Source organism: Lichenostomus cassidix, chromosome 7 (assembly GCF_008360975.1).
Source record: "Lichenostomus cassidix isolate B80296 chromosome 7, HeHo_3.0, whole genome shotgun sequence".
NCBI lineage: Eukaryota > Metazoa > Chordata > Aves > Passeriformes > Meliphagidae > Lichenostomus > Lichenostomus cassidix.
In genome coordinates this window covers 10916546-10942539 of record NC_139488.1, presented here as the reverse complement: position 1 = coordinate 10942539, position 25994 = coordinate 10916546, and the positions used below count along the sequence as shown (strand labels likewise).

General features: G+C 36.4%; 2 protein-coding genes across 7 annotated transcripts in view; both read right to left on the bottom strand.

Annotated features, from left to right (window-relative positions):
* The window catches only part of AOX1 (aldehyde oxidase 1), a 41585-nt gene extending 31963 nt beyond the window's left edge, over positions 1 to 9622 (bottom strand). The window contains exons 1-10 of the mRNA XM_085066136.1: positions 9373 to 9622; positions 8364 to 8421; positions 7275 to 7371; positions 5460 to 5568; positions 4783 to 4909; positions 3835 to 3896; positions 3482 to 3562; positions 2571 to 2651; positions 1254 to 1398; positions 992 to 1084 (exon numbers count right to left, since the gene is read on the bottom strand). Of these exons, the coding sequence (XP_084922262.1) occupies positions 992 to 1084; positions 1254 to 1398; positions 2571 to 2651; positions 3482 to 3562; positions 3835 to 3896; positions 4783 to 4909; positions 5460 to 5568; positions 7275 to 7371; positions 8364 to 8421; positions 9373 to 9612 (1093 nt within the window). The 5' untranslated portion in view covers positions 9613 to 9622. The remainder of the gene's footprint in view (positions 1 to 991; positions 1085 to 1253; positions 1399 to 2570; positions 2652 to 3481; positions 3563 to 3834; positions 3897 to 4782; positions 4910 to 5459; positions 5569 to 7274; positions 7372 to 8363; positions 8422 to 9372) is intronic.
* A 2659-nt stretch (positions 9623 to 12281) lies between these two features.
* SGO2 (shugoshin 2) lies at positions 12282 to 25542 on the bottom strand. 6 transcript variants are annotated; one of them, XM_085066131.1, is made up of 11 exons: positions 22722 to 22782; positions 22610 to 22684; positions 22047 to 22204; positions 21324 to 21499; positions 20868 to 20945; positions 20047 to 20129; positions 19442 to 19668; positions 17030 to 18985; positions 15216 to 15354; positions 13471 to 13617; positions 12282 to 13032 (listed from the first exon to the last, which is right to left on the bottom strand). In XM_085066131.1, the coding sequence occupies exons 3-10, from the start codon at positions 22192 to 22194 to the stop codon at positions 13512 to 13514; spliced, it is 2913 nt and encodes a 970-aa protein (XP_084922257.1). In that variant the 5' UTR covers positions 22195 to 22204; positions 22610 to 22684; positions 22722 to 22782; the 3' UTR covers positions 12282 to 13032; positions 13471 to 13511. The 6 variants fall into 6 exon arrangements, with proteins under 6 accessions (XP_084922257.1, XP_084922258.1, XP_084922256.1 ...); XM_085066132.1 differs by having other exon boundaries at positions 13493 to 13617; XM_085066130.1 differs by lacking the exon at positions 12282 to 13032 and having other exon boundaries at positions 13189 to 13617.
* Positions 25543 to 25994: the final 452 nt, after the last annotated feature.

The following is a 25994-nucleotide window of genomic DNA, read 5'->3' as shown; positions in this document are numbered from 1 at the left end:
CTGATTAAAGACAGGAAATGCTATTACTGGCTGGCAAACTAAACTGCATATCTCTTGTTTTAGAACTAGTAAGTCTCACTTTTGCATACTTAGGTTTTACTTACACACTTTAAAAAAGCAGTAAGCATTTTCCCTTCTTCTTTTCAATTCCTAGCTACTTTTCAGCTAAGAACAAACTAGTCTTTGAACAGAACTGGATGACAGATCTGAAATAAAATAGATATCCTAACTGCAATGACAGAACTATCAAACACAGTCTACCACTTGAAAAAAAGTGGCTTCAGACATATAGCAAGTAATTTCATCAGATATGACTTCCCTTAAAACTTTGGCTGTAAACTTGTACAAGGTAATTTATATTCAATCAATTTAGACTATTAAAGTAAGTTGAAACCTATTTCTAGTTGTATTTCTAATCCACTAGAATTTACTTAAAATGCAAAACCTAGTCTAGCTTTAACTAAAAAAATCTCCATGCTTGTTATAAACATGCAAGTTGAGGTACAAAATTTTTAACCTATTATAATTAACGTTTTTATGACTGAGAACTAGATTACTTAAAGCATATTAGCTATGCCAGTTTAATCACAGCCTTTTTTCTAACGTAAACAAGCATGTCACATGTTAACTCTCACTGTGGTGCTGTATGGGTCCTTCTCTGCTACTTAGCAGAGCCTGGTACAGCAATCACGAAGCAAGTACTGTATCACTTAACACCAGAACCAGTACTACCAGAATAATCACCCTGGCACTAAGACCCAAGTTAATATCGCTGGTCAGCTCAGCACTGCACCACAAAGACAAAACCATCCTGCACTGCTATGTTGGCAACAGCCCCCTTGACCTGGGAAAGAACCAAGCATGCTTGGGAATGAGCACTAGCTTAGGAACAGCACTTCACACCTTCAGCACTATGGAATGGTACTATGGAAGTAAACATTCCTTACTGCAAAGAAATCTCCTATTTCTGAACAAAGCAAAGTCTACTGACCATCATCTGTGTATTTCAGCACATTCAGATCTGGGATCCTTGCAGGAGCAATAAGAACTGGATGGAACACACCTCTAAATTTCATCTCAGGTCCTACAAGATAGGAATAAACTTAGACAAAAGGCTTTTCCATAATGGCAACTCCAACATAGTGGAACATAAGCTTAAGGATGAAGATGGAAAAAGAATGATAAATGTAGCCCCACACCTCTCATGCACACTGGAACTATAGCAACAGGAGCCATTCTGATCACATACATACCCACACTGGTGTTCCCAACCACAAGAGGTGCTTTAGGGTGGGCAGCTTTCAGATCCAGTAGTTCATCCAAGCTTACAGGAGAAATCCAGGTCACTCGCTCCCCAGGAAAAACTAGAGTTCTTTTTGATTCATTTTCTGCCATTCTCTGATGGAGAAACATGGCACATTTAAATATTTAGACATACAGTCAAGTGTGAGGTCTAACAGACACTACACTGAAAGTCAGAAATGTTCTTAAACAACAGCAGTTCTACATAATCCTTTAAAATTGGACTAAAATGGGACAGAAATGTTATACTGTCTCTTTGCTCTGTGGTGAAATTCTAGACTGTGTGGGTCAAATGTCTTCAAGTAATTCCAATGAGCTAATAAAAAAGATTGATAATAAAAAGTCCCCAAGCAAAAAATGTAGGAATAGATCCTACAATTGCTAAAACTTTTAGAAAAGTGATAAAAAAATACTTAGGGAGGTGTTCGCCCACTTAGCTTGCTTGGAAGTCACCAATGGCACTGACAGCAACATCCCTTTCTAGATTATGCATGCACTTAAGTGTTTCTGGCTGTTCTAGCACTGTTCACTCGGAAATAGCTTGTGAACTAGTGCTGGTACAAATACACAGTCAAGAATTCCAGTCCTACAGTAACCAATCTTTCTCCAGAAGCAGAGCTACAGAGAATCTGGCTTAGAATCTAGAATCTCTAGATTTAGATCTAGAATCTCTAGAGTCTGGCTTAGAATCTAGAATCTCTAGATTTAGATCTAGAATCTCTAGAGTCTGGCTTAGAATCTAGAATCTCTAGATTGACAATAACATAAAGCAAACAGCTTTCAGTTTTCTAGGGCAAATACTGCTGTCAATAATTAAGGATGCCTAACACTTTCCATTCCAGCTGTTTATATCTTTGGTATACCTTAATCACTGGGGCTAAACACTCCCTGATCCGGGAGACTATCTGAGAAAAGACCAACAAAACTATTGACCCACAAAATTGTTTTGCCAATGTTAAAAAGTGTTTGCCATTCAGTTTGCTGCAAAGTATTTGTATCTTCGGTTGCTGGACTGAAAACACAGTTTAGGTTGCTTCTTTGTCTTCTTACCTAACATCTAACTCTGCAACTTCATTTTCCAAAGATGATTTTTTTTTTTTGGTATGTGAATATTCAATAAGCTTACTGGATAAAAAACCAAAAAGGAGTATAATAATGGTTTGACATTAAAATGTTTTGACATTTCTTCTGATGAATTACTGCTAAGCAGGACTTAAGAATTAATTCTGAAGAGAGCTTAAGAATAGTCTATAAGCAGCAAAAGTTACCATTAGTTCTGGAGGGAATATAAGGTCCTGGGTGGAATCTAAGGGCTGGAATTCATCTGTTGAAAACAGGCTGGTGGAGACCTTAAAAAGAAGACAAGCAAAGACCATGGATTTTCTCTCATAATATATTTCATACAACAACAGAAGCAAAAGCAAAACCAAACCAGGAGAGTCACATTGAAGTCAGTAAAAAATTAGTCATTTCATTATCATTTGGATTTGTTGTTAAATCACCTTGCATCATTTGGAGTTGCTGAGGTGAAAGGAGTGTTCATAACATTTTCTTAAATTTTACTGCTAACACAAATGACAGTGCAGAAGCAAGCAACTGAAGGACTAAGTACAGGTTTCCTGTAGCTCTACTATAACCAAGTAGTTTCGTGCCAACCTAAAGTACTTAAAACCCAAGGAAGTAGATCAAATACTATTGAAAGAAAATTGAGAACAAAGCGAAATATTCGTATGGATAAGAAGTTTCACATAAAATCACAGTCATAGCTCTAAGTTTTAAGAGCTATCAATTCTTCAGACTCAAGTCAGCAGCTTTCCTAAGAGATCAGTACTTGGACTTGCAGCATCACTGATCCATGATTTAAGCAATTTTCACATATGCCCTAAGGTCTTGAACTATATAGTTCTCACTGTATGGGTAGAGCTGAGACTATTTAATATTATGGACCCTGAACAACTGTTCAAGTCTCAGCTGTGGAGATCCAAACTACCTGATACCAACTATCTGATGTATCACTGCTGCCTCATACAAATATACACGTAGAATCTCCCATTTTGCAAAATAGTTCCAAATTTTTTGTGAGGAATAATAAAATATCTTATTGATCAGATAATATACGCAATATTCTTTCTCTAAGTTTTATATTTAAGTAGGGTAGGTAATATACTGACAACTTTACCTTCTCTTCATTGTCAAACAAATCATTCTCCTGGTCCAAGCAACACTTTCCATTTGCTTTCCCTTGACAACAAATGGATTCCTAAAATAGGAATATCCCATTAGTGAAATACTGTCCAGAATGGCCATGAGTTAGAGATGGTAAGAGTGACTCTGTATTTCAATAAAGTTCTAGATCAAGTTTAGTAACACCATGTTTATTTGTGCTAATAAATTCTTGTAATGGGTTAGGCCATTTACTCCAAATGACATCTGTTAACAAAGGGAAGTGATCTCAACGAAAATCTTGATGGCTTGTATATGCATATACACTGATAGGCTCAATCTAGTAATCCTACTGTCACTACCTCTTACCTTACAGAAGGTTTTACAGGCATCTAGGATTGGTCTATATCCAGTACAGCGGCACAAGTTCCCTGAAGAAAGGAAATCAATCAGAAAAAGCTTTGCTCTAAAGCACATGACTTTAGAATGTCATGTCTTTATACAAGCCTTGTGTTTTCGAAGCTCAAGGAGAAGCATTAGCTCCCGGAAAGACAAAAAGGATCAGTGTCACAAGACTTAGGACCCTGCAGCTCCTGACAAAAAATGCTGTTGTTTCAAGGGGAGTATGAAATACTTGAGATCTGCACTAGAGTGAATGCTGGCTACAGCTCAGTGTGCAGGAGAGTAAGAGTTTGTACAATATTCTTCACCCACTTAAAATGATGATCTCTTTCCCCCGACTTTTTTCTAGAGGTGAAGGAAGTTAACATTATGCCTTTAAGTTCACCACATAGCAACAGGAAATGTCTTTGGCTCCACTGTGACTCCAGAGTACAACAGATGACAGAAGGCTATTTTACCTACAATAAATGCTCACACTTTCCCTTACTGAAGATAGTCTGCATCTCTCTGCCTTATCTGTTTTAATCCTACTGCAATGTAAACTTGCTGTCCTGCAAGGCTTATGACATTCTGAACTCCAGATATAAAGGGACCTTGGAGATGCTCAGATGCAGCTGCCTCTCCAACACTACATCATTTTTGCACATCCAATTTAAAGCACTTCAAAAGACACATATTGGGATGTTTCAAACACCTGAAACAATCTACTGATCCGTGTTTAATTTTCCAGGAGAAAAGAATGACAGAGAATACAAGGTCTGCATCCAGTAGCAATTCTGCTGAGAAGCACAATTTGTAAAAGTACATCCATCCATGCATGGATGTGTACTCACACAGACAGACACTCAAATACACAAAGCATCTGAAGAAATGCTTCAGGAACACACCTGCAAACTAAAAAGTGGCAATAATTACCAGCCAGAGCTGCAATCATCTGCTCTGAAGTTGGTTCTGGGTGGTTTCTTAGCAAAGTGTATATGGACATCACCATTCCAGGCGTGCAGAAACCGCATTGGGAGCCATGGCACTTGGCAAGTCTTTCCTGAAATGAAATACCACAAACAGCACTTCTTCCAGCACTCACCTCCATTCTAATGAATGCTCTCTTAGATGGGAAATGCCATACAAAATGTTGCCTTCATAGTAAATCAGGCTTTTAAAGTAAAACACTTTAAGCAATATCAAATGGAAATAATTATTTTGGGTGTGATGTTCAGGCACATCTTACTAAAGAAGCTAATTAAACTTCAGTGGACTTCAGTCTTTTTTGCATTTATACTAAAACATAAGCCAAAGGGACATTGTCCAAGATGTGCCATTAGCCTAAACAGAGCAAAAACTGACCCACTCCAACAATCCTCATATACCAACTACTTGATCAGATTGTCAGTATTAATGTAAGATCCATCATTAGCCGTGTCATTAGCTTTGATCAATCAACTACCAGAACCCAATGTTGTCCTCTATTATCATTTAGCAGGGAAAACAACCATAATATGAAATTCCTGTCCCCTAAAAAGCACTGTCACTAAAGCCAGCCCATACAAAAAAGAAATCAGTAATCCTCTTATTCAGTGATACTCTGCTCTCACCTGCACTGGATGAATCCTGGTTTTTGTACTTCCAACACCTTCCACTGTAGTCACTGCTGCACCGTACAAGGAGCAAATGGGAAGTAAACATGCATTGGCTGAATAGTGTCTTTGGAACATAAAGGAGAATAAAGAACATGAATATTATTTTAATAAACAAGTGTGAATATTATTTTTTAGCCAATCAAGACATAGTTCATACTTTCAAAGCAGCCACTATCAACATTTGGAATGGAGAAGGGATCCCTTACTAGCTATGTCTTTTGTCCCCAGTATAAAAACATATCTATGAGGACAGTTCCATACAATTTACATCTTCCTTAACACTTCAGTCTTTTCTAATTGCCCTCTTGTTTCTCTTGCCCACAAGCAATCTGTCAACTGTATTTTGGAGGAGGAAGATAGGGAAGGGAAAATTGCTGTAGTCATTGGAAGGAAGTAAAGAATTACTGCTGCAAATTTATAATCAAACTTCTGATCCAAAGGAAATTCTGATGTAACATAAATATAATATGAAATAATGAAACACCAAAAATGAAAATTCTTCAAAGCATTTAATAATTTTAATACAATTATTTGTTTTTTTAATATAGTTGAAATGTTTATTTTCAAAAGTCTGACTGCATTAATTTCAGCTCTTTCATTAACTTTAAACATTTTCATTTGTGTTCCATTCCAATGTAATGCAACTGTATTAAAGAACAACTGGAACATTTTTTTCCCCATCTAATAAACACTTCAATGCACAATAACATGTAACCATTTAACAATTTGATTGGAGTTTTCTCAACTTAAAAGCAATTTATTCCAAATTTTAGCTTAATGAAACTTGGGTTCTGAGTTTCAAAATCTTTCTTTTTGTGGGTGGGGTGTAAGGGATGAAGTTCAGTATTAAAGCGCTGGCAAGACTCAAATTTCTCCCTACCCTACCTTCCCACCAGTTATATGATAGTGTGCTGGTTTTGGCTGGCATAGAGTTCATTTTCTTCACAGTGGCCAGTATGAGGCTGTGTTTTGGATTGTGCTGGGAACAGTGCTGATAACACAGGGATATTTAGTTACTGCAGAGCAGGGTTTATACAGAGTCAAGGTCTTTTCTGTCTCTCACCCCACCCCACCAATGAGGAGGCTGAAGGACACAAGAAATAGGGAGGGGACACAGCTGGGACAGCTGAACCAACATGACCAAAGTCATATTCCATGTCATATGGCATCATGTGCAGCATATAGAGATGAGGGAAGAAGGAGGAAGGGGGGGAGGTTTGGATGTTTGTCTTCTCAAGTAACCATTGTAGATGACAGTGTCTTGCTGTCCTGGGGGTGCCTGGATACCTGCCTGACGATGGGAAGTAGTGAGTAAATGACTTACTTTGCTTTGCTTGCAAAAGCAGCTTTTACTTTATCTATTAAACTGCCTTTTTTCAACCCATGAGTTTTCTTTTACCCTTCTGATTCTCTCCCTCATCTCACTGGGGGGAGTGAGTGAGCAGCAACATGGTCCTTAGTTACCAGAGGTGCAGGTAGGAGTCACATTCCAATGGTCATGCCAAAGGGTGTTCAATTAATGCCTCCTAAAACCTCCTTGCAGGGGCTGTCAGTATTTATAAGTAAATTAGGTATTTGAGTATGATACTTGCAAATTTACAATACAACTGAATCAACAGTAATTTTTATAGCATTCTCTGGATTAAAGCAACCCTTCCTCTAGATTATTTTACTTTAACTTCTACAACTGTTCTTAAAGTTTCATATCTGGAAATGGTATCTACAATCATAAAATTCTCTGCGGTTTTCAAAATATTCTGTTGAGGATACCGTATCTTCTTTGAAGCTGGCTCATAAGTTGATATCATCACTGTGCAGGCACCACAGCCACCTCCTCCACAGCCATACTTAGTCCCTGTAAGACGGACTGAAAATGCTGTCATTAGGGAAAATAATTATCTGGATCCATTCTGGTCTTTATTGCGCTCAAAGGCTTGAGACCACCTTTTTTCCCAAACCTCTAAGGAACATAGAATCGGTTCGCTATCATAGCATATGTATGTATATATGTACATATGTACATATGTATAATATATGTATATTCCTTTCTATGTTGGAATAAAATTTTCAGTGAAAGTAAGAGTCAAGCTAAAGAATGACATGACCAAAATCCTCTTCTCAAGAAAACAGATAGCTTGATTCTGACTTATTTTGGAAGATGAGTAAGTTGAGACAGAAAAGGGAAGTGAAAAAAAGCTTTCCAAGTGAAAATAAGAAAGGAAGAAACATGTAATGGGCAAACCAGTTGTGTATCTTAAATTCCAGTGGAACACTAAAACCAATATCCCAGTTTCTCCCAGAAGGCCCTTTTATAGACATGATATTAATCATGCATATCATCTGAAAGATCACCCTTCTGAGAGAAATGCTCATGAATCTGGAACGGTGGCTAATCTGAAGCTGTTAATCAACAAACAGCTAATTTAATGTTCCAAAGCCACAGAAGATGCCTTTCTGCCCCTCAAAATTACATCAGCCTCAGGTTCTCATCACAAGATCTCCCCTTTCCTGGCAGAGAAATGATTACAAAACTGGGAGACTTCTATTCTGTCAAGCCTTATGTACACTGATCACTAGGTTTTTAGACTTCTTTATGAGACTTCTTTAAACAGATACACACATATTCATTGTGCCTGATGGCATAATTTTGTGTCTTTAAGAAACTAGACTAAACATACAGCAGCTCAACTGAATAATATTTGGATTAAGAAAAAGACATCATTTAGTATGGTTGATTTATCTTAAAGGAATGACAACTTTCTAATCTGATAATTAAATCTTGAATTAAAATTCGTGAGAATTTTTCTTGAATAAAGCTTTCACATGAGTGACTTTAGGGAAAAGACAAGAAAAGGATACGCCTCTTTCGAAGATAAGACAACAGCATTTGTTCAGGATCAGCATTTTTCTCTATTATCTACAGTAAGAAAGTAAAAACAAGATTTAAGTAAGAACCCAAGGCTTTTCAAAATTCAAGGCACAGTCTACACTCTCAAAAAGCCAGAAGAGAATCCTTCTCTGTTTCTCTGTCATTGAACTACACTAATTGCCAAACACCACAGGAGAGTTTGGACTCCTTTTGGAAATTCCTTTTCAGAGAGATACATTTCCAAAAAAGAAGTGTTAAGGCAAGTACTAAAAATAACTACTGCTCAGTGAGAAGTTACACTGAGGGACCTGACCTTCGGCCACATTAGAAATAAAAATGCAGCAGAACTTTAGAGACAGCATAAAGTACTAACTAATGATTTGCAGATTTTAGAGTCTCTGTGGTACTCTGACGTAATGGAGTAAACACCGGAGGAACATTGCAAGGCTATTGGCAGCAACAAATTCTTTTCGAGGTTTATTTATATTAACTTTCACTTGCTGTAAAAAACTGGTAAAAGAGAGCAACAGAAATACCTGCATTCTTGATCGAGTACAGTATTTCTTATTCCAACACTTAGAATCAGCTAGTTCGTTACAGTTGCTTTAGATCAACAACCAGCCCTTGCAATAATATTTTTATAGTCAATAGTCCAAATTTGGACACTGCAGTCTTGTTGACTTCCAGTTGTGCCTCTGAAAACATGATACCATCAAAGATGAGAAGCCAGACACATACAAATGAAAAAAGTGGTTTGCTTACCAGCCAAGTTTGTTACCCAGCTGAAAGTGCATTTCACTTTGACACATTTTTTTTCTCCCAAACACAGCAGAGCTAGCCAAAATGGGATGCAACCATGCCTGCTCTTCTGGAGGTTTGTGTGAGGATTCGTTTACACTCGCATGAATGTCTGAGGAAGCCAAATCTGAGGAAGTCAAATCTGTGCCCTTGGGGGCTCCTTCTGGCACAGCAGCCCCTCTCTCTCCGGACTATACTTACCTTCCTCCCATTCACATAGAAAATGAGCTCATCCGCCGCCGCGACCCCTTGCAGAGCCATCGTTCCCAGCCCCGGAACCAGGAGCAGCAGGGGAGCTGGGGCAGCTGCAGGCGCCTCGTTATGCGGGGCGGGGCGGCGGCGCAGCGGGGCGGGCGGGGAGAGCGGGGCCGCTCGGAGGGCTCCCCGCGCCCCGCAGGCACAACCCCACCCAAGGGGTAACGCGGCCGTTGCTCTCAACATCTTGAGCTGACTACAAATGTTTATTTACTGCAGCCTTTGGAGGTGTTACTTAAGTGTTCAAAAGCAAAGTCAAACCTCACAGTTTCTCAAAGGACACGGGTATTTCTGCAGACCAAAATGGCAACATTAACACTGTAAACTGTTGTCAGGTTCTTGTGATAAAATCTCCAAGAGTAATTTTAAATTGTGATAAAGTCCAACAAATTAGTGATCATGAGACCAATGGGATTTTAGGTTGTATTCACAGTCACAAAATAATCAGCAGTAACGTCCAGGTGTGATAACCATTTGTAAGGGCTACTTGTGCAGGCAAGGGTTTATAGAAAGAAATATTTTTCTCTTTCTGTATAAGCTAAATATATGGAATTAATTTCCTACAAAATTTCAAACAAAAATATTTATAGGTGCAAACTATTAAATGTTAAAAAGAAATTAGATTGAGTAAACATGAGAAAGAGCAGCTTTGAAGCTATAAAAAGAAGTTCAAATTACCTTATCCTCAGTAGAATTATCCTAATTCCTGGTGATGGCTACAAATTGATTTCTATGTCAAAATTCATGAGCTGCTTTTACATCTTTTTCCTGGAAAGAGCTTTTAATATATCAAATGACCTGGTAAAACAAGCACATTTAGTGAAGGTTCAAAGACAATGCAAGATTCTTTATGCTGCTTTTATGCGATCATTTTGTGTGACAATTTAAAGAAATGCAACCTAGAAAATAACAGAGTAAATTTTCTCTGTGTTCTATTATTGAACATCAATTTGAGCAACAAGAGTAAGGATGGAGAAAACAAGGAAAGAAGGCCAGTAGCAATAATTTGATTTTAGAGTTATTTAAAAGAACTTCTGTTCATCTTCAGGCCATTTTCTTTATCCTTTTTTACTTTGAAAGATATCTATACAAAAAGGAATGGAATAAATGGAGGCATAAAACCCTAGGCCTTATACTTTTATTGAAAATTACATGCTTGTATTTGGGACACCCTAGCAGTCTAGCTGGTAACACCTGAGGCTGTGTGGAACAGCAGGACCTTCAATGAAAATATAATTAAGACCATCTCCAAAGAGATTATTTATTTTCTGGGAAGATGAAGCATGTGCTTCTGTTTCTATCTTTCAAACCACAGACAGTAGAGAGAAACAACCATTTAAAAAAACATTGTTTTGCTGCTGCAGTGCCAGGACTGGGAACACAAGTTGCAACAGATACTTCTTGAGGGTTTCTAATGACACAGCTGGTGATGTTGATAAATAGTGGAAGCTAGCAAGAACATTTCAATTAAAAAAAAATACAAACTTGGTAATAAAAACCAAGGAAAAATGCATAATAATTTCTATGTGTAATCCTTTTAAAAAATAACATTGAATAAGGATAGAATTTATCTTCCCAACCATTTCTGCACCTCTTCATAATTGGCTTGCTAATATGGTGACATACTCAGCATGTTTTAGAAAGAAAAAAGTCTGTCTGGTGAAACTTCACAGATAATTATAACAGTTCTGTTTTGCAACACAGATCACATTGCATTGGTAAGTTTTTTATTGAAAGAATTTTCATACTGATTGAACACACTATTTGTACTGCAAGGTTCTATATGAAAACACCTTGCTCTACTTACTGCTGCATATTTACAATCTTTACATGATCTCTGGAACTGGTAACCACAGCTAGACAATTCTCTGTTAATGGAATAAAGGTCCCCTTTGTAGACTATCTCACTAGTGATATATTTAACTCCAAATTCATACATGGAGCATCCTACAGGATCTTGAAGAAGCTGTCTCATGGTTATGGACCATAATAAAACAACCACAACAGAAAATAGTTGTGGTATTGCTTAAATATTTGTAAATAATACTTTTATGCCTCTTAGTGTTTATGGTTATAGTTCAAGACTTAAATGTAGAATGGGCACACCTGAAAGTGATATCCAGGAGTGTATTTTGGTATGTATGAGTCACTTTTCTGTCAAAATACTCAGCTGAAATTCTGGCAACTCACGGGAGAAGGATGTAGTTTACTCTAGTTGAACTTCTTAAGATTCCTCTCAGCACATTTTTCCAGCCTGTCCAGCACCTCTGAATGGTGACAGAACCATCCAGTACTTCAACCACTCCTTCCAGTTCTTTATCAACTGCAGATTTGTGTAGGGTGCACTGTCTCACACAGGTTGTTAGTGAATGTGTTAAACACTCCTGGCAGCAGCATGAAACCCTAAGGAGCTCTAATGTTTTGCCTCCAGCTGGACCATTTGGCACTAACCACAACCCTCCAGGTTTTCAACTCACTTCACCGTGCACTTAACAAACCCATACTTCGTCAGTTTGTCTGTGGAATATTATCAGAGATAATGTCAAAAGCCCTACTATAATTGAGACAAACATCTACTGCTCTACCCTCACCCACCAAGCTAGTTGTAGAAGACTATCAGGTTCATAAAGCCCATTTTCCTGTTTGTGAATCAATGCCAGCTACTCCCAACCACCCTCTTGTCTTTAACACGTGTTAAAGTACTATTTTCTCCATCAGCTTCCCAGCTTACAATGGCATCTACAATGAATTACAAAGAGTACATTTTAAGAAGGTTTTAAAGAATGTATTATAATTTGTCAAGAATATATTATACTTAAAGAATATATTTTTAAAGAATATATTATAAATTTAAGAGTATCAGTTACACCTCTTAAAAAGAGACACACTGTATCAGACAAAAGGTCAAGCTAACCAAAGAACTGGTCTCTGTCAACAGTGAATGTCCTTGGAAAAGGTATAAAAATTGGTCAAAGGCACAGTAAGGCTTCTCCAGAATCGTCTTTCAGCCTCCAAAAATTTGCAATTCAGGAATATCCTGTGCCAGAAATGGTGTTTCTGGTAATTCCTCATAGATTTTTCTTCCATTAATGTGTCTGATCAATTTTTAAGCCCATGTAAACTAGCAACGTCTACTGCATATGTGCATGAAGAACCACCATCTATAACCGAAATAAGTTAACTTATTTCTATCTCATTAAAAATGGCTCTCTGTTGCAAAATTAACCTGAACCTTATCCACTGTAATGTGCAGAAGTTGTGTGAGTAGTGAGCTATCACCTGCACCTGGCAGCATCTACAAATCAGATAACACCAGAAAACTGTTGCTAGACAGCACATTATGGAATGTGGAAATGATTCATGAGAATCCAGAGGGGAAGCAGTACAAAAACCTGAAAGCTGAATGGTATGACGTCGTTGTATTACTTGTCACACTAGCACTCTCAACTGGAAACTCAAGGTGTTGCTTTGTCCAGATCCTATTTACTACTGAATTCTTGTTGCAGTGCTCTTTTCTTCCTTGCTGCCTCTGGCACATACTGTGGACACTAGACTTCTCTCCATTATTCCTCAATGAGACTTCCTTATTCAAATCTCAGTATGAATCTGTCAAATCCAAAAGTCAACTATCAAAAAAGAGGGACTATTGCAATAATAGTCCATCTATTGCAATAAATTCATAAAAATTTGAGATGCGTGTGTCTGTTCCAACCAGCACTGAGAAATGGTTCTCCTCAAAATAAATATGAAAAACTCACAGTATAATTCCCAAAGCTGGTTTATTTTTATTTCTCATTAAAACATATGCTTTTCTAACAATCTAAGAAGTGCTGCAAACCATTTGAAACAGTTTATAAATTACTGACCAGAAATACAAAACATGAGTGAGCCTAACCTGTATATGCCTTCCTGAGTAAAGTATTCTGTGCCCCTTTTATGGAGGTTGTTCTCCAGAAAATTTCACTTTGGAAGACCTTTGCTAATCAAAGAACAACAAACACTCTATATTTCTAAACATTCACGTATATACATAAACAATTGTACCCATTTTAGAAGTATTGCTCACAAAAGCAATTTTCTGTTCTTCAATTAAATTTTGATTTGCTTTTAAAAGTTCCTTTATTTTTTACTTTGTAGACTGGGGAGTGCAGAAATTGTGTATCTGTAAATCGATCCCCACGCCTTAATTTGCTGTAAAGAAAAGAAATAAAGACATCATGTATGAATATCATCAAGCACCTATGAAACTACAGTAACGTAATCATAATAACAATTCAAATGGTAAATAGTATTAATGAAAGCTTGATACACTGAAGAAATTAATTTTATGGAAAATAAGTATGTCTGAAAAAGCAAGACAGATACTGCTTTCCAAAATAATGCTAGAATTATTAGGTTTTTTATGTGACCTCTGTCATATTAGTATGCTATATTCCTATGAATAAAACTTATTTTAATCAAACACTTAACAGAACCCAATCAGGACAGTATAATTCTATTTAAAATATAAATAGGAGACAATCATCTAACATCTTGACTGACATCGACATTTTTTTCTGTTATTAGTTACTGTCTCTCAGAAATACAGAACCATATCATTTTAGGGTGAAAGAGTGTCAAGGTGTCAGTATATAATACTACAGCATTTTAGCATATAAATCAATTAGTAAAATAACAGTGTAACTCTAATCCCTTTCCAATTTTTTTACAAGTTATCTGGCCTAAATATTCCTGAATTTCCAGTGGTAAAGTGAAGATGCTTCCTACATTAGTTTTAGCTCCTACTTTTCCTCAGTCTCTTTGCTTCAACTGTGAGCTTACTTACAGAAGTAAAAAATAATTTGAGGTTGTATGAGAACTGTGCTCTAATGTTTTTTCAGTTTGTGCATTTTTCTTCTTCTCCTGCCAGAGTATTGTCAGAAAAGAAAGACTCCTTTTACACCTTTGTCATAAAATAAGTTGCTATAATCCTTTCATTCTCAAAACTATTACAGGGAAGCCTTGATACTGTCTTCACCTCAGGAATACACATCCTACTAACACACACTCAACACAGTGTAACTGTCGCTTAAATTAACATTATACTTAAAAAAAATCCAAACCAAACAAAAAAAACTCAACCAACTTTCTGGCAAAAACTTGCAAAATATTTTCAGAAGTAATGAACCTAAAGGTCCATTTATATTTAGATTTATTCATGTAAGTGCAAATGTATTAATTTTCTTAATGGAAGTTTGGCTTTAAAATCCTCTTTTAAATTTTATTAGTTATTACACAATTTATATCTTGGCTCTTAACAATCTCTAAAATCCTGTGCCACTAAATTTGTTAAGAATACTGTGAGGCAAATTAATTATAAAATAATATATCTAATATAACTAACTATCAAATTAATATATCTTAAATTATTTCTTATATTAGATACATCTAGTTAAAACAAAACTACTGAATTATATAAGTACATAAATTTCCTCTCCATTTGACAAGATTACAAGGACATTATTATGGTGTAATTTACCTTTAAGTATAACATTTATAATTATTCATCTCTAAAAGGGTTTATATCATGATAAACATTAAGATTCACTATTATTCTCTATTAGTACAAACTGGACACTTGGAAATCCTGCCAGACTAACTGGAAAAGCTTTATATCAACACTGAAGTATCTTTGCAAAAGAGGTTTGTTCAGTTCAACTGTTTATTTGGGGGTGTAATGACCAGTCTTTATAGGGGATAGTTATGTATGCAAAATACAAGAACAAAAGCCCTAATTTACATGTACCTACCTGTGTAGATTGGGTTCTTTATAGCAAACAGTGGGTCTGCCTCGTCTCAATGGTGCTGCTGAGTCTTCTACAGTTTGGGGGGATTTAGAAGTGTGAAATAGTACACTAGTATTTGTCAGATCTTGGAAAGCTTTTCTCCCTGTAAATACAGTAGTTTATATGCCTCATTTTAAATATTTTCTGAATCATTAAGTAAACTTCAATAAATAATTACTTTTAATATGTATTTCTTAATTTGGGTACTTTGGTTACTGCTCCTACACTAAAGATACTCAACACAAAATGGGATAGACAACAACTAGATAGATCAAACAACTAGAACAGCTTTCATCTTATATAAATTGGAGCTGTTTGAGGTGTGCCTCAGCTCATGCGACATTTAAGAAAGCCCAGGTGCGTTACAGTTTGCAGCTGACTGCTTAAGACTCCTTACTGCATTTACAAAAGTAACATTGCACACAGCTTATGGCCTTGAACACAGGGGGAGAGCACACATGTGTAATATGAAGAGTCAAGCTGTACAAGAGTTCTTTAGTACTGCATGTTCCAGTTTTATGCCTGCTTTTTGAGCCTACATGTATAAAATGAGCACAGCAATCTTTCAATTCAAGATGTGGATTTGGGTGTAGGATGAAAACTTAACCATTTTTTGAACTATGCTTAAATGGAAGAAGATCAAAGAATTAGCTTTTTTTTTTATTAGCAGTGTTTGATACTGCTGATCACAAGGGCGTACTAATTTACCATTACAGCTACGAAAATTATGGGATCCTTTTTCCACCTTCCAAAGAAGGAACTGAAAATGAGAAGATCCAACTGCAAATTACAAAGACTGATACCTCACACAATGGTCTCATTCTGCTAGTATTCCTCTTCTGTGCTCATGTAAAACAGGAGATTTTTTGGCCATTGTGTACTAGCATTCAAATGAAGCCAAGGTAGTATTAGCTTAATAGTCTGGGATTCAAAATATTAATTTGAACTAAGATAGTGTCTAGGTGTTGGGCTTTTGCAGAGACTACAAAGTAAACAGGAACTTGTTGAGAACAAGTATGTTTACAAAATAGACCCCTAATGGTATGAAACTTCAAAGCCATGTTCTTATATTTAAACTCTTGTATAGATGTGTTAGTTATATATTCCATTAACTCCATTACATTACATTATAATAGTTGCATTTACTGCAGAAGAATCTAAACCTATCTTCTAGACTATGTTAAATTTTGATTACTTTCTTAATGTATCTTACTTCAAAAATGAGATTTTCACATCAAAGTTTGCACATGGGCAGGTTATAGAAAAACCTCCTCAACACACATTTTTTAAGATATCAGAGCTCCTGTTGAATTGCAGTGTTTCTAATGAAACCAAATTGAAATTTTTAAGTACAACCACGTTTTCCATTTATAAAGGGAACAGTGTAGTTCTCTCTTGTTTTCCTTGTATAAAAGCTCAAGCTATTTTATCTTTTGATCCTCAACTTTCTGAATTTTATTACATTCTTCCAAAAGGGAATACATGCTTCAACTAAAATTGCTTCTCAAGGATGTAGACTACTTACATCTGCTCTACTAAGTATCATGTTGAGATATATTGAAAAGCAACAAGGATATTAGTTACCACCATTTAAAAAGATATTCTGACGGATACATGATATACAATATTTTGGTGATTTTCTTTCTTACCTTTTTCCACTCCTGTTTCATCCGCTCTAAACAAGCAATGAGAGGACAGAATTAAGAGAAGACATGTTACCACTATTTCAGGCACTACCTAATTCAAAATGCTATGCTTTTTCTAGTCCATACACTTACCATGGCAAGGTGTCAGAGTATTTTTGTTACTCTGCTTAGAAATATGATCCACATTTTGTTCTGCTTTTTCAGCATCCAGAGCTTCAATATGATCATTTCGCCCATGCATTTCACAGCTTTTCAGTATTGACAAGTTGATGGAAGCACTGCAGTTATGAAGAGCTGGGAGCTCCACACCGGAAAGACCTTCCTGGGGAAAGCTATCTATCTTTAATGGCATATTTTTACGACATTCAACTTGGATCATAGGCTTCAACTTCCTCACAAATGAATTAATTTCATGAGGAACCTCCTGGTCATCCAAAATATTCTGACCCCCCTGATCAATATGCCTGAAATAAGTTTTTTCTTGTCTGGTCTCAGGATTATCAGAACTTAACCTCTGTTTCTGCTTTACTTGCTTATCAGGAGAATTCCTTATGTGGGGGGGTTTAATTGCCACTGCTGAGGAATCTACTTTCTTTAACCTGTTTGCATCATCATCAACTTGTTCTTTAGCTTGTGGTGTATTCAGAGCTACTCCATCCTGAGTAACTAAAGCTACTTGCATTTGCTGAATTTCAGTTACTTTCTTTCCAGCCTCTGCAAGCAATGAATTCTTAATTTCTAATTCTTCATTTTTACAAACTGAGAACTGTGTAAGATTTCCTTTTGGTATTATGTATGCTTTCCGGCTGGCCTTTGCCAATGTACGTTTTAATCTGCCTGGCGAGAAATGGCTGCTCTTTTGGTCTACTTTTTGACTAACTCTATGAGGGCTGTCATGTTCAGTTTCTCTATTTTGTCTGTAACTACTTTTTTTGTTGCTTTTTATCTTTATAGTATTCTTCTGGTCTTGTTTTCTCTTGCTGCTGTCACATTGGTTTATCTCTGTTTCAGATTTTTTTGAAATGTATTCTCCACACTGGCCATTTTCTTCTCTACAGGATTTTGCTGTGCTTGCTTTGGAAGGGTTTTGAAAAGCTTTTCTGTTTGTTGTTGGTCTGTTGTCTTTCTCACTTGTATTCAGAAAGTCGTGTAAAGGCTGTACATCAGAAATACTATCTTGGAAAAGTAAGTTTTCAGCACAATGAACTTCTGGTGGGATCTTGTTAAAAAATGAGCTTGAGTCTCTTTTTTGTATTCTGCTTTCATCTACTCCGAACGTTTCTGAGAAAGTTCCTTTATTTGGCTCTTGTTTTCTTGGACTCATTACGTTAACATGGGATGTCCTACAAGTATCTTTAGCTATACTTCTTTTACTCTGTTTCTCTACAGAATTTCCTGTAGGTAGTTGTTCTGTCTGACTTTGGAATAGCTGAGTTTGTGAATCAGTAGTTTCTGAAGTTTTACTATTGTCAGCTTTAGTGTGCCTTTCTTCTGCATGCAAATTTGAACAGACTTCAGTCTTGCTTTTAATTTTTTCTTTATCCTTCTTAGAATATTTTACTTTCCTGAAATTTGCTAATGTTTTGTCAGAATTTGCATTACAAATTTTATTTTGGTTCAATTTATAATTGCCTTTTGCTGTAACTGTGAGTAATTCACTTGCATCACTGGCAGTCAATTCCATATCAGCATCATAAACAGTTTCTTCAGGCTTCATCTTGTCAGTAAAAAGCAGCTTCTGAAAATCTGCCTTACTTTCATTGCTAAATTTAAGAGGTGAAGGAATAACGCGAGACAAGTAATTTGAACCTTCCTGCAAATTTGTATCATTGGTGTTGCTGCTACTGTTGATACTATGATGCAACAGATCGGATGATCTAGATTTTTTATCAAAACCCTTTATATTAGGTTGAATTTTTGACTTACAGAGTACTGCATTTTTCTTTCTTTCAGTCACATTTTCACAGGATGGCAATGAACTACCATGATATTGTTTTGTAGGCTCCTCAGACTGTTCTAAGGATTGTGTATTTTTTCCATGAGTCAGGAAGGCACTATTGCAACTTAATTCTGCACACCGTTCATTTTCTGAAAAGAGAAAAGTTTCAGCAGTTTGGGGAAAAGAATAATAGAGTGTAATTATTGGCATAAAACTACTGGAGGTTGAACCAGAAGTATGAAAAATTATATACTTTTTTTAAAAAATGGAATACACACATTATGTGGTCGGTTCTTAAACATTTAGTAAATTGGAGCTAATTTCATAATTTACTGAAGTTGGACTTCTGAGATTAGACAAAAAAATCTACTTTTCTGTAACTACTTCAGCTATTACTTTGTTAGCTTTGTAATTTCAATGAACATTATTCTAGAAATGATTGTCAGAACACCTATACTCATGGCTGAGCATTTATTTTTCATTAGTTTATTACAGTTTAGGAATCCTACTACACCTTCTGTATTACACATCAAGTAATGAATTATTTAATACTAATTCTAAGAGAGCTCTGAAAAACAAATCACTTATGCAGAAATACATCATACCTTTGAAAAATTTATTCTTGTCAACCGCTGGTTCTGTTTCAATTAACTTTTGGTTATTTGTATCAGAAGACAAGGGTGATGCAAACTTGACTTCATCTGAACACACTTCCTCTGTCAAATCAGTGGTACACTCATAAGAATTTGGTGTTTCACCCAGAGAAGGGCTACCTTGCTGTTTTGCAGTAGCTCTTGCAATGAAAGGAAGCTTCACTGGCAATTCTACAGATCTGAAAAGAGGAAATTTTACTATGAAGATTTTTATTGCATTTTCTATTATAACATTCAATTGTTTAAAATGTTCTCTTAATAATGTATAATAGCATAAAACAAGAACTCAAGTATGATATCGGGTTCTGTCTTGGGGCAAATGTTTTTTTCATGATAGAGAATCCTGCTTTGGGCTAGTGAGATCACATGAAACAAGGAGCGAGTTATTCAAACACAAGTTATGTCTACCACCCTCTCTTTGTTAGTTATAAACAGGTAATTTCTGAATTAGACAGGAAATTGTTTCTCATTACCTCAAAAATGCCGAGGACAATATACAAAGATTAGCTCTGAGAGAAAGCCACCAACCAACTTCAACATTTAATACAACCACCTACCGAGCTGACTGACGTGCGCCCTTGAACTGGTCACCAGTAGGGCTATTTGGGCCAGCTGACAGAGGAAAGGAATTCTGAAGATCCTTTCAAAAAAAGAACAGTGGGGAAATACAAATAGTTAATATTCTCTTATGTTTTAAATATTGGAAATATCAACAGGGAAAAAAAAACCCCACAAAAACGAATGGGAAAAAAAATACATGCACTCATGGAAGGCACATGATATTCAAACACATGCAATAATTTTGAAGCAAAGTATTTTGTAACAAAGTTCATCAAAATCCATAACTTACTTGCAACCCAAAGGAATGTACAGACTTTCTAAATGTAGCTATAACTAATGCAAACTGCATTATACACAGAAAGCACAAAGCAACACTAAGCAAGCTGGGAACAGACAACACAGTACTTTCCTTTTTTAAAAATTGTATTTTTTCCACAACACAAGGACTAACATGGGCTATGTCTTCTTGTTAAGTTTCCAGATGTAAGATATTTATTGCAGCACTACGCAAGGAAGGCAGGTAGCTGGCTTACCACATATTGAAGTATGAAGCTTTTTTTTTTTTTTAAACCACATTACTTCTTCAGGCTAACTGATATTTAACTTTTAGGTACTCTGGAAACCAGATTAAATTCTTAATTTTCAGTACAGTAAAATTTAATATATTTTACTAGACTGGTTTAATCCCAGGTTTTAAGGAATCGGGGTAAATGTTTTACAACACAAATATTAGTTCAACATTGCACTGAATTTGATGCTTCGAAAATCTTACCCTGGAAAATGAGTTCAAGATGGTCAAGTTCAAAAAGCGTCTTACCTCAGAAGGACTGCTTAGTTCTATTGCAGTTAAGAGGTTTTCATTCAAAAATGCATCTATTCCAATAAGAGTTTTATTCTGCATATAATAGAAAAAATATATTTTAAGTGGCTTCTGACATAAGAGATAAGACATAAAAGGCGAATTTATGCTGCAAATTTTTTTTAGACATAATTGAGCACAAATGGATTTTTAATAACATCGCAATACCTATAAATATAACGGTGAAGCTGAGACTAAAATAGCTACAGATACACACATGATAAACTAAATAGTTCAAGAAAAGAGCTATGAAAGAAAAATCAAATGTAAATACTATGCTGTCAGGTGATATAACTTCATAAATTTGAGACATGTATTTTAAGCCACCACTTCAAGAAGTTATATTAAGTTTAAAAAAATTATAAAAGCTTAGTTTAGCTGGTCTAAGTTTAAATTATATTATTTGCAGCATACCAAACAGTTTAGTTTTTGACGAAGTGAGATATTATGAAGCTGGAGTTTTTCTACTTCCTTCTGAAGAAAAATCTTCTCATTCTTTAGCTTGCGAGAATTTTCCTTCTCAGCACTCAAAGCCAGAGCTAATGCTTTGTTATTTTGTTGTAAAGATACTTTAAACATAGATGAGTTATCTAAAGGAGACAAAATAATATTATTTTCAATAGCTTCAATTCCAGGCCCTCTTTGTGTGAACTATCACTCTATGACAACATTTTTATCTGTAGGTTCTGGTGCCACTAGCAGCAAAGCCTAACACTTTCCAATATAAAACTGTTTATGTGGCTGTCATTCTGATAACTACTCTGTCTGTTTCAAGCTTATTTCATGCATAGATTCTGGATTTTTAAAAATTAAGTTATTTTAAGAAGAAAATATTTTAAAATGGATAGTTTCACAGGCATAAAAATGTTTACAACTTCCCTAAAAATTTATAAATTTTACAAATTAGAACGTTCAAACATTCTGATAATAAATTTGAGTTTTGACAATATTCAACAGCTTTAAATTCAAAATATACCTTCCACCGTCCTAATGAAAACCTACCTACACCCATCTGTTACAGAATGTTTTCAACAGGCAGAATTTTAGCAAATCATGTTAAATACAATTACTATTCCTCTTGAAGCCATACATTCTAAGTGCAGTATATGGCTTCAGTCTTATTTTAACAGGACTTACTTATTAATTTAGTTTTGATTTTAGAAGCTAAAGAAGCATTCCGTCTTGCAGCTTGTAATGCTCCATCCCTCCTCTTCACACGTCCTTTAGCAGCATTCGAGGTGAACATGGTAGATGAAGATTTAGCAGCTGCTCCTTTATCCATCATCAAAATGAACCTGTACGCTGTCAATGGAACGTCCAAATAAATAAATTATCTTTCTCACACATGTTAAAATGGAGTTCATTATTTCTATAAGGATTTCTGTGTCTGAAGTTTAAAAAATTGCTTCAGTCTTTACCTTTGGTCAGTTAATTAAAACGGATTAATGAATTAATCAACACATTGAGACATTAACACAGCGAAGCAAAATACTTAACTAGCAAACCATGAAACCTGAAAGGATCACAGATTTCTTAGCTTGTCTATTCCCTCAAGTTAACTATCCAAATTTGCACGTAAAAGGGAAAAACCCCGAGGTCCTATTACTTCACAATACGACCAGGCCAGTCTGTGCTTTGTCAGGACCGTTTTAAAATCGACACATCTAAATAAACCGCATTATAAACGCTGCAAAGTTAACCAGAGAGAGAGCGCGAGACACCGGCCGGCAAGCAGACGTGCGGGAAGGTGCGGGAAGGTGCGGGAAGGTGCGGGAAGGTGCGGGAAGGTGCGGGAAGGTGCGGGAAGGTGCGGAGTCCCGACCCAGCGCCCTGACGAGGCCACAGCGATGATCCGCTCGCCCTCAGCGCCCTCAGGGCCCTCAGAGCCAACGGCCGCGCGCGCGCCGACGGGCTCGAGGCAGGGGCGCGCGGGGGCGCGCGGGGCCAGCGCCGCGAGCGCGGCGCGGAGGCGGAGCGGAGAGCGCCCCGCGCTGCCCCGAGCGCTTGAAACACGCGGAGGTGTCACTGAAGAGCTGGAACCGTGGATTAGCGATGTAAAATACTCCACTTGGCTGTCAGCTCAAATATCTCCTCTAGGTTTAAAGGAGAAAACCATGTAATTCCTTCTCAGTGGGAAGTTAAATTTCTTTCTGGCTGAGTTTGGGCTGTTGGTAATACGTGGAATAACAAACAATGGACAGGCATCAGGGCAGTTATGAAAACAGTGATAAATTTACAGCCTAGTAGATTATATGCTGCCAGCATACCTACAGACTTGCAAGGGCAGGAAGTCTTTGACAACAGAATGTGAACAAGCCCAGTTGTAATGTGGTTCAGGTAATAGGAGTGTGAATTGCAAGGAAGTACTTCAGTCTAATTAAATGCTTTCCCCCAAAATTTCTTCTAAGTCCAAAAGCCATTTTCTCTTAACACATTCTTTGCATACACTCTCTTTCACTGGCTATGTGTGCCCAGTTCTGCCAGGTGGACTTAACTCCTAAATTTGATACAGGAATTAGTAATTTTAGAGTAAGCAAAATTAATGCTTTATTTGAAGATTTACAGAGATGCAGAAGGTTGAAATAAAAACCAGCATCAGTTTTTGTAAGGCAGTACTTGTCATAAAAACCTCACCTTGCTGTGTGCTAACATTACAATATGCTATGAAGTAAGTCAAAGGAATCACACATGAATTATCAGCAGCATGATGTGAAAATGCATCTTCATGAACTTTACTATTTTCATAATCTGCTCTAAAGAGCATTTGGAGAGTCCCTCTCTTCTACCTTTTTTAGTGAATGATGTATGACAGAGTGTCTCAGTGTGGCCCTGAAGCTGCAAAACCCTATGCTTCTCTGCAAAACCCTTAAAATACTTTGGTGCAGCACACATCATATACCCTTGGTACATTTTCCCTTACAAGCAAACTTGGGACTGTAGCGACCATAAAACTCTGGCCAAATAAAAGAGCAAATAACCTTACGTAACTTCAAAACCAGAAAACCAATCAAATAAAACTTACCTCCTTCTCCTTTTCACAAGACAGGGTTTTCCTCCAGAAATGATGAGTTTTCATTTCCTCCAGTTCCACAAGGTCTCAAGTGTCGAAGATGCAATTACCGATTTGCTTCCATTTAGTGTTTATGTCACTATGGCAGGCAGTAAATTTAAAATAAAATGTGAAGTATTGCATTTCCACCCATGGACATACTTTCCTTTATACTTCATGGAGGAACTCCCACACTGTAACACTTCACATGTTAAAATTTCCAGTTAATTGCCAGCTACTCAAAGTGGGGAAGAACTTAAAGCACTGCCAATTTTTACAGCCTATATATCTTAAATGTGTACTAAGAGCAGAATTATGGGTTTCAGTCACTTAGGATCCGATGGCTGGTCTTTAAACTGAATAGAAATGAAAGGTAGTGAGTGAAAGACACACAGACTGTTGTGAAAGCTCTAATCATGTGGGAGCTGAATTTGTAACTTACTAGATATCTGTATATTCATGTCTGAGAAGAATCTTGATTGAGGAAATAATCCTGTAGGGCCTAATAAAGTGTGAGCTATGACTAAAAGCACTTCTGGTGGGTAGATTATGTAGAATACCTTCTCCCTCTGTGGATTTTCTGATGTCCAACAAGACCCAGGCTCATGCTATAGCTTTTCCTGAAGTTATAGTATGAAGAACCTATCATCCTCCAATGACAGTGTTTCTTGCACAAGCTTAATGAAAAATCTATTTCTTAATGCCTCTTCCTCTCTGTCAAATTTAACTGAAATTAGTAAAGTGAAACCCAAATATAAAGAGGAGGAATGTATAAGCCTGGCTTCCTTGGGAAACTAGTAAAAACCAAAACAAAACCACCCGTGTTCATTTCCCAAAACATGCAGCTCAAAAGGCACTCTGCTTGTGGGGGCTGGTTATGCTGCACACTTCTATGGCAAGTACATGCTGTACTAAGCCTGAACTGTAATGATAATTCACATGGTTAAATGTGAGGTCCACAACCTATTGCACTGTTTGTTTATGTGTGTGTGTGTACATATATTGACTGAAACTGTGTGTATTGTTCTGGTCTCTCAGTGCAGAAATACATGAAGGAACATTGTTCAAACTTTCGAGGCAAAACCAAGCCAGCTTAAAGGTGAAAAGAAGCATGGAAAGCTGCAGCTTCATTAAGTGAACATTTTAGAGGGAGAAAGACTGAAGGTTGCACTTATGCTATATAATTTGAGAGGAAATGGTCACATTTAAATTGCAATTGCTATGTATGAACAATTCCCAGTGAGTAAGGGAGAACATGCATTATATCTTTACTAAAGATACAGTAAACTAGATACCATTATTCCACGAAAATCATCTATTATACTTATTTTCACTTGCTTTATAATAAATCCAACACCCATGAATTATCAGCTTGTATAGTATTCAGTGACATGTAACTTGTGTGCTTATTTAATTCATTAGATATTAAGCATCAGAGACCTGGCTTCTGGGTACACTCTTGGCCAAGAACTATCCAAGATGTAAATCAATAGGAATTGCAGATATTACCGAGTAAATGATTTAAAAATTATATAGGCACATTTCTTGTATGTGCAGTGTACAGTAAAGTAAGTGGATTTTTACTGGACTTCAGGTAGCAATTAAAATACATTATTAACATCTGGGATTTAGTCATCTCACTGTACAGTAAATATGATTTATGATATATAAATATATAATCTGTAACACATCTTATTATATAAATATGATATATAAAATATTATATATTTTATATTACATATATTATATATTCTAAACATACAACCAGCTCATACCTTCCAGAAAGTCGGCAGAAATCCAGAGTTTAGTGCTGTTAAACTTTTGTACATAGCTACTAGTTACTTGGCATTTGTATCCACAAGAATAGTTTCTTATTGCATGTTACAGCAAAAAACCAAACTTTGTAAGAAAATAAGGGAGAATTAAGTGGGAACTACACATAATGTTGTAAACATTTTTTTTAAAATGCAGCTGCATTTTAGAAACATTTTTCACACATGTAAACTTTGCATAACATGACTGAGACAAAAGCATAA

Excerpts from the sequence above, each read along its gene's own strand:
- SGO2 (XM_085066133.1), bottom strand. The coding sequence starts at position 22,194 with ATGATGGATAAAGGAGCAGCTGCTAAATCTTCATCTACCATGTTCACC. Across the intron at positions 20,130-20,867 it reads AACTAAGCAGTCCTTCTGAG|GATCTTCAGAATTCCTTTCC; the intron begins GTAAGACGCTTT and ends TTTTTTTGAAAG. Across the intron at positions 19,669-20,046 it reads GGCGCACGTCAGTCAGCTCG|ATCTGTAGAATTGCCAGTGA; the intron begins GTAGGTGGTTGT and ends TCCTCTTTTCAG.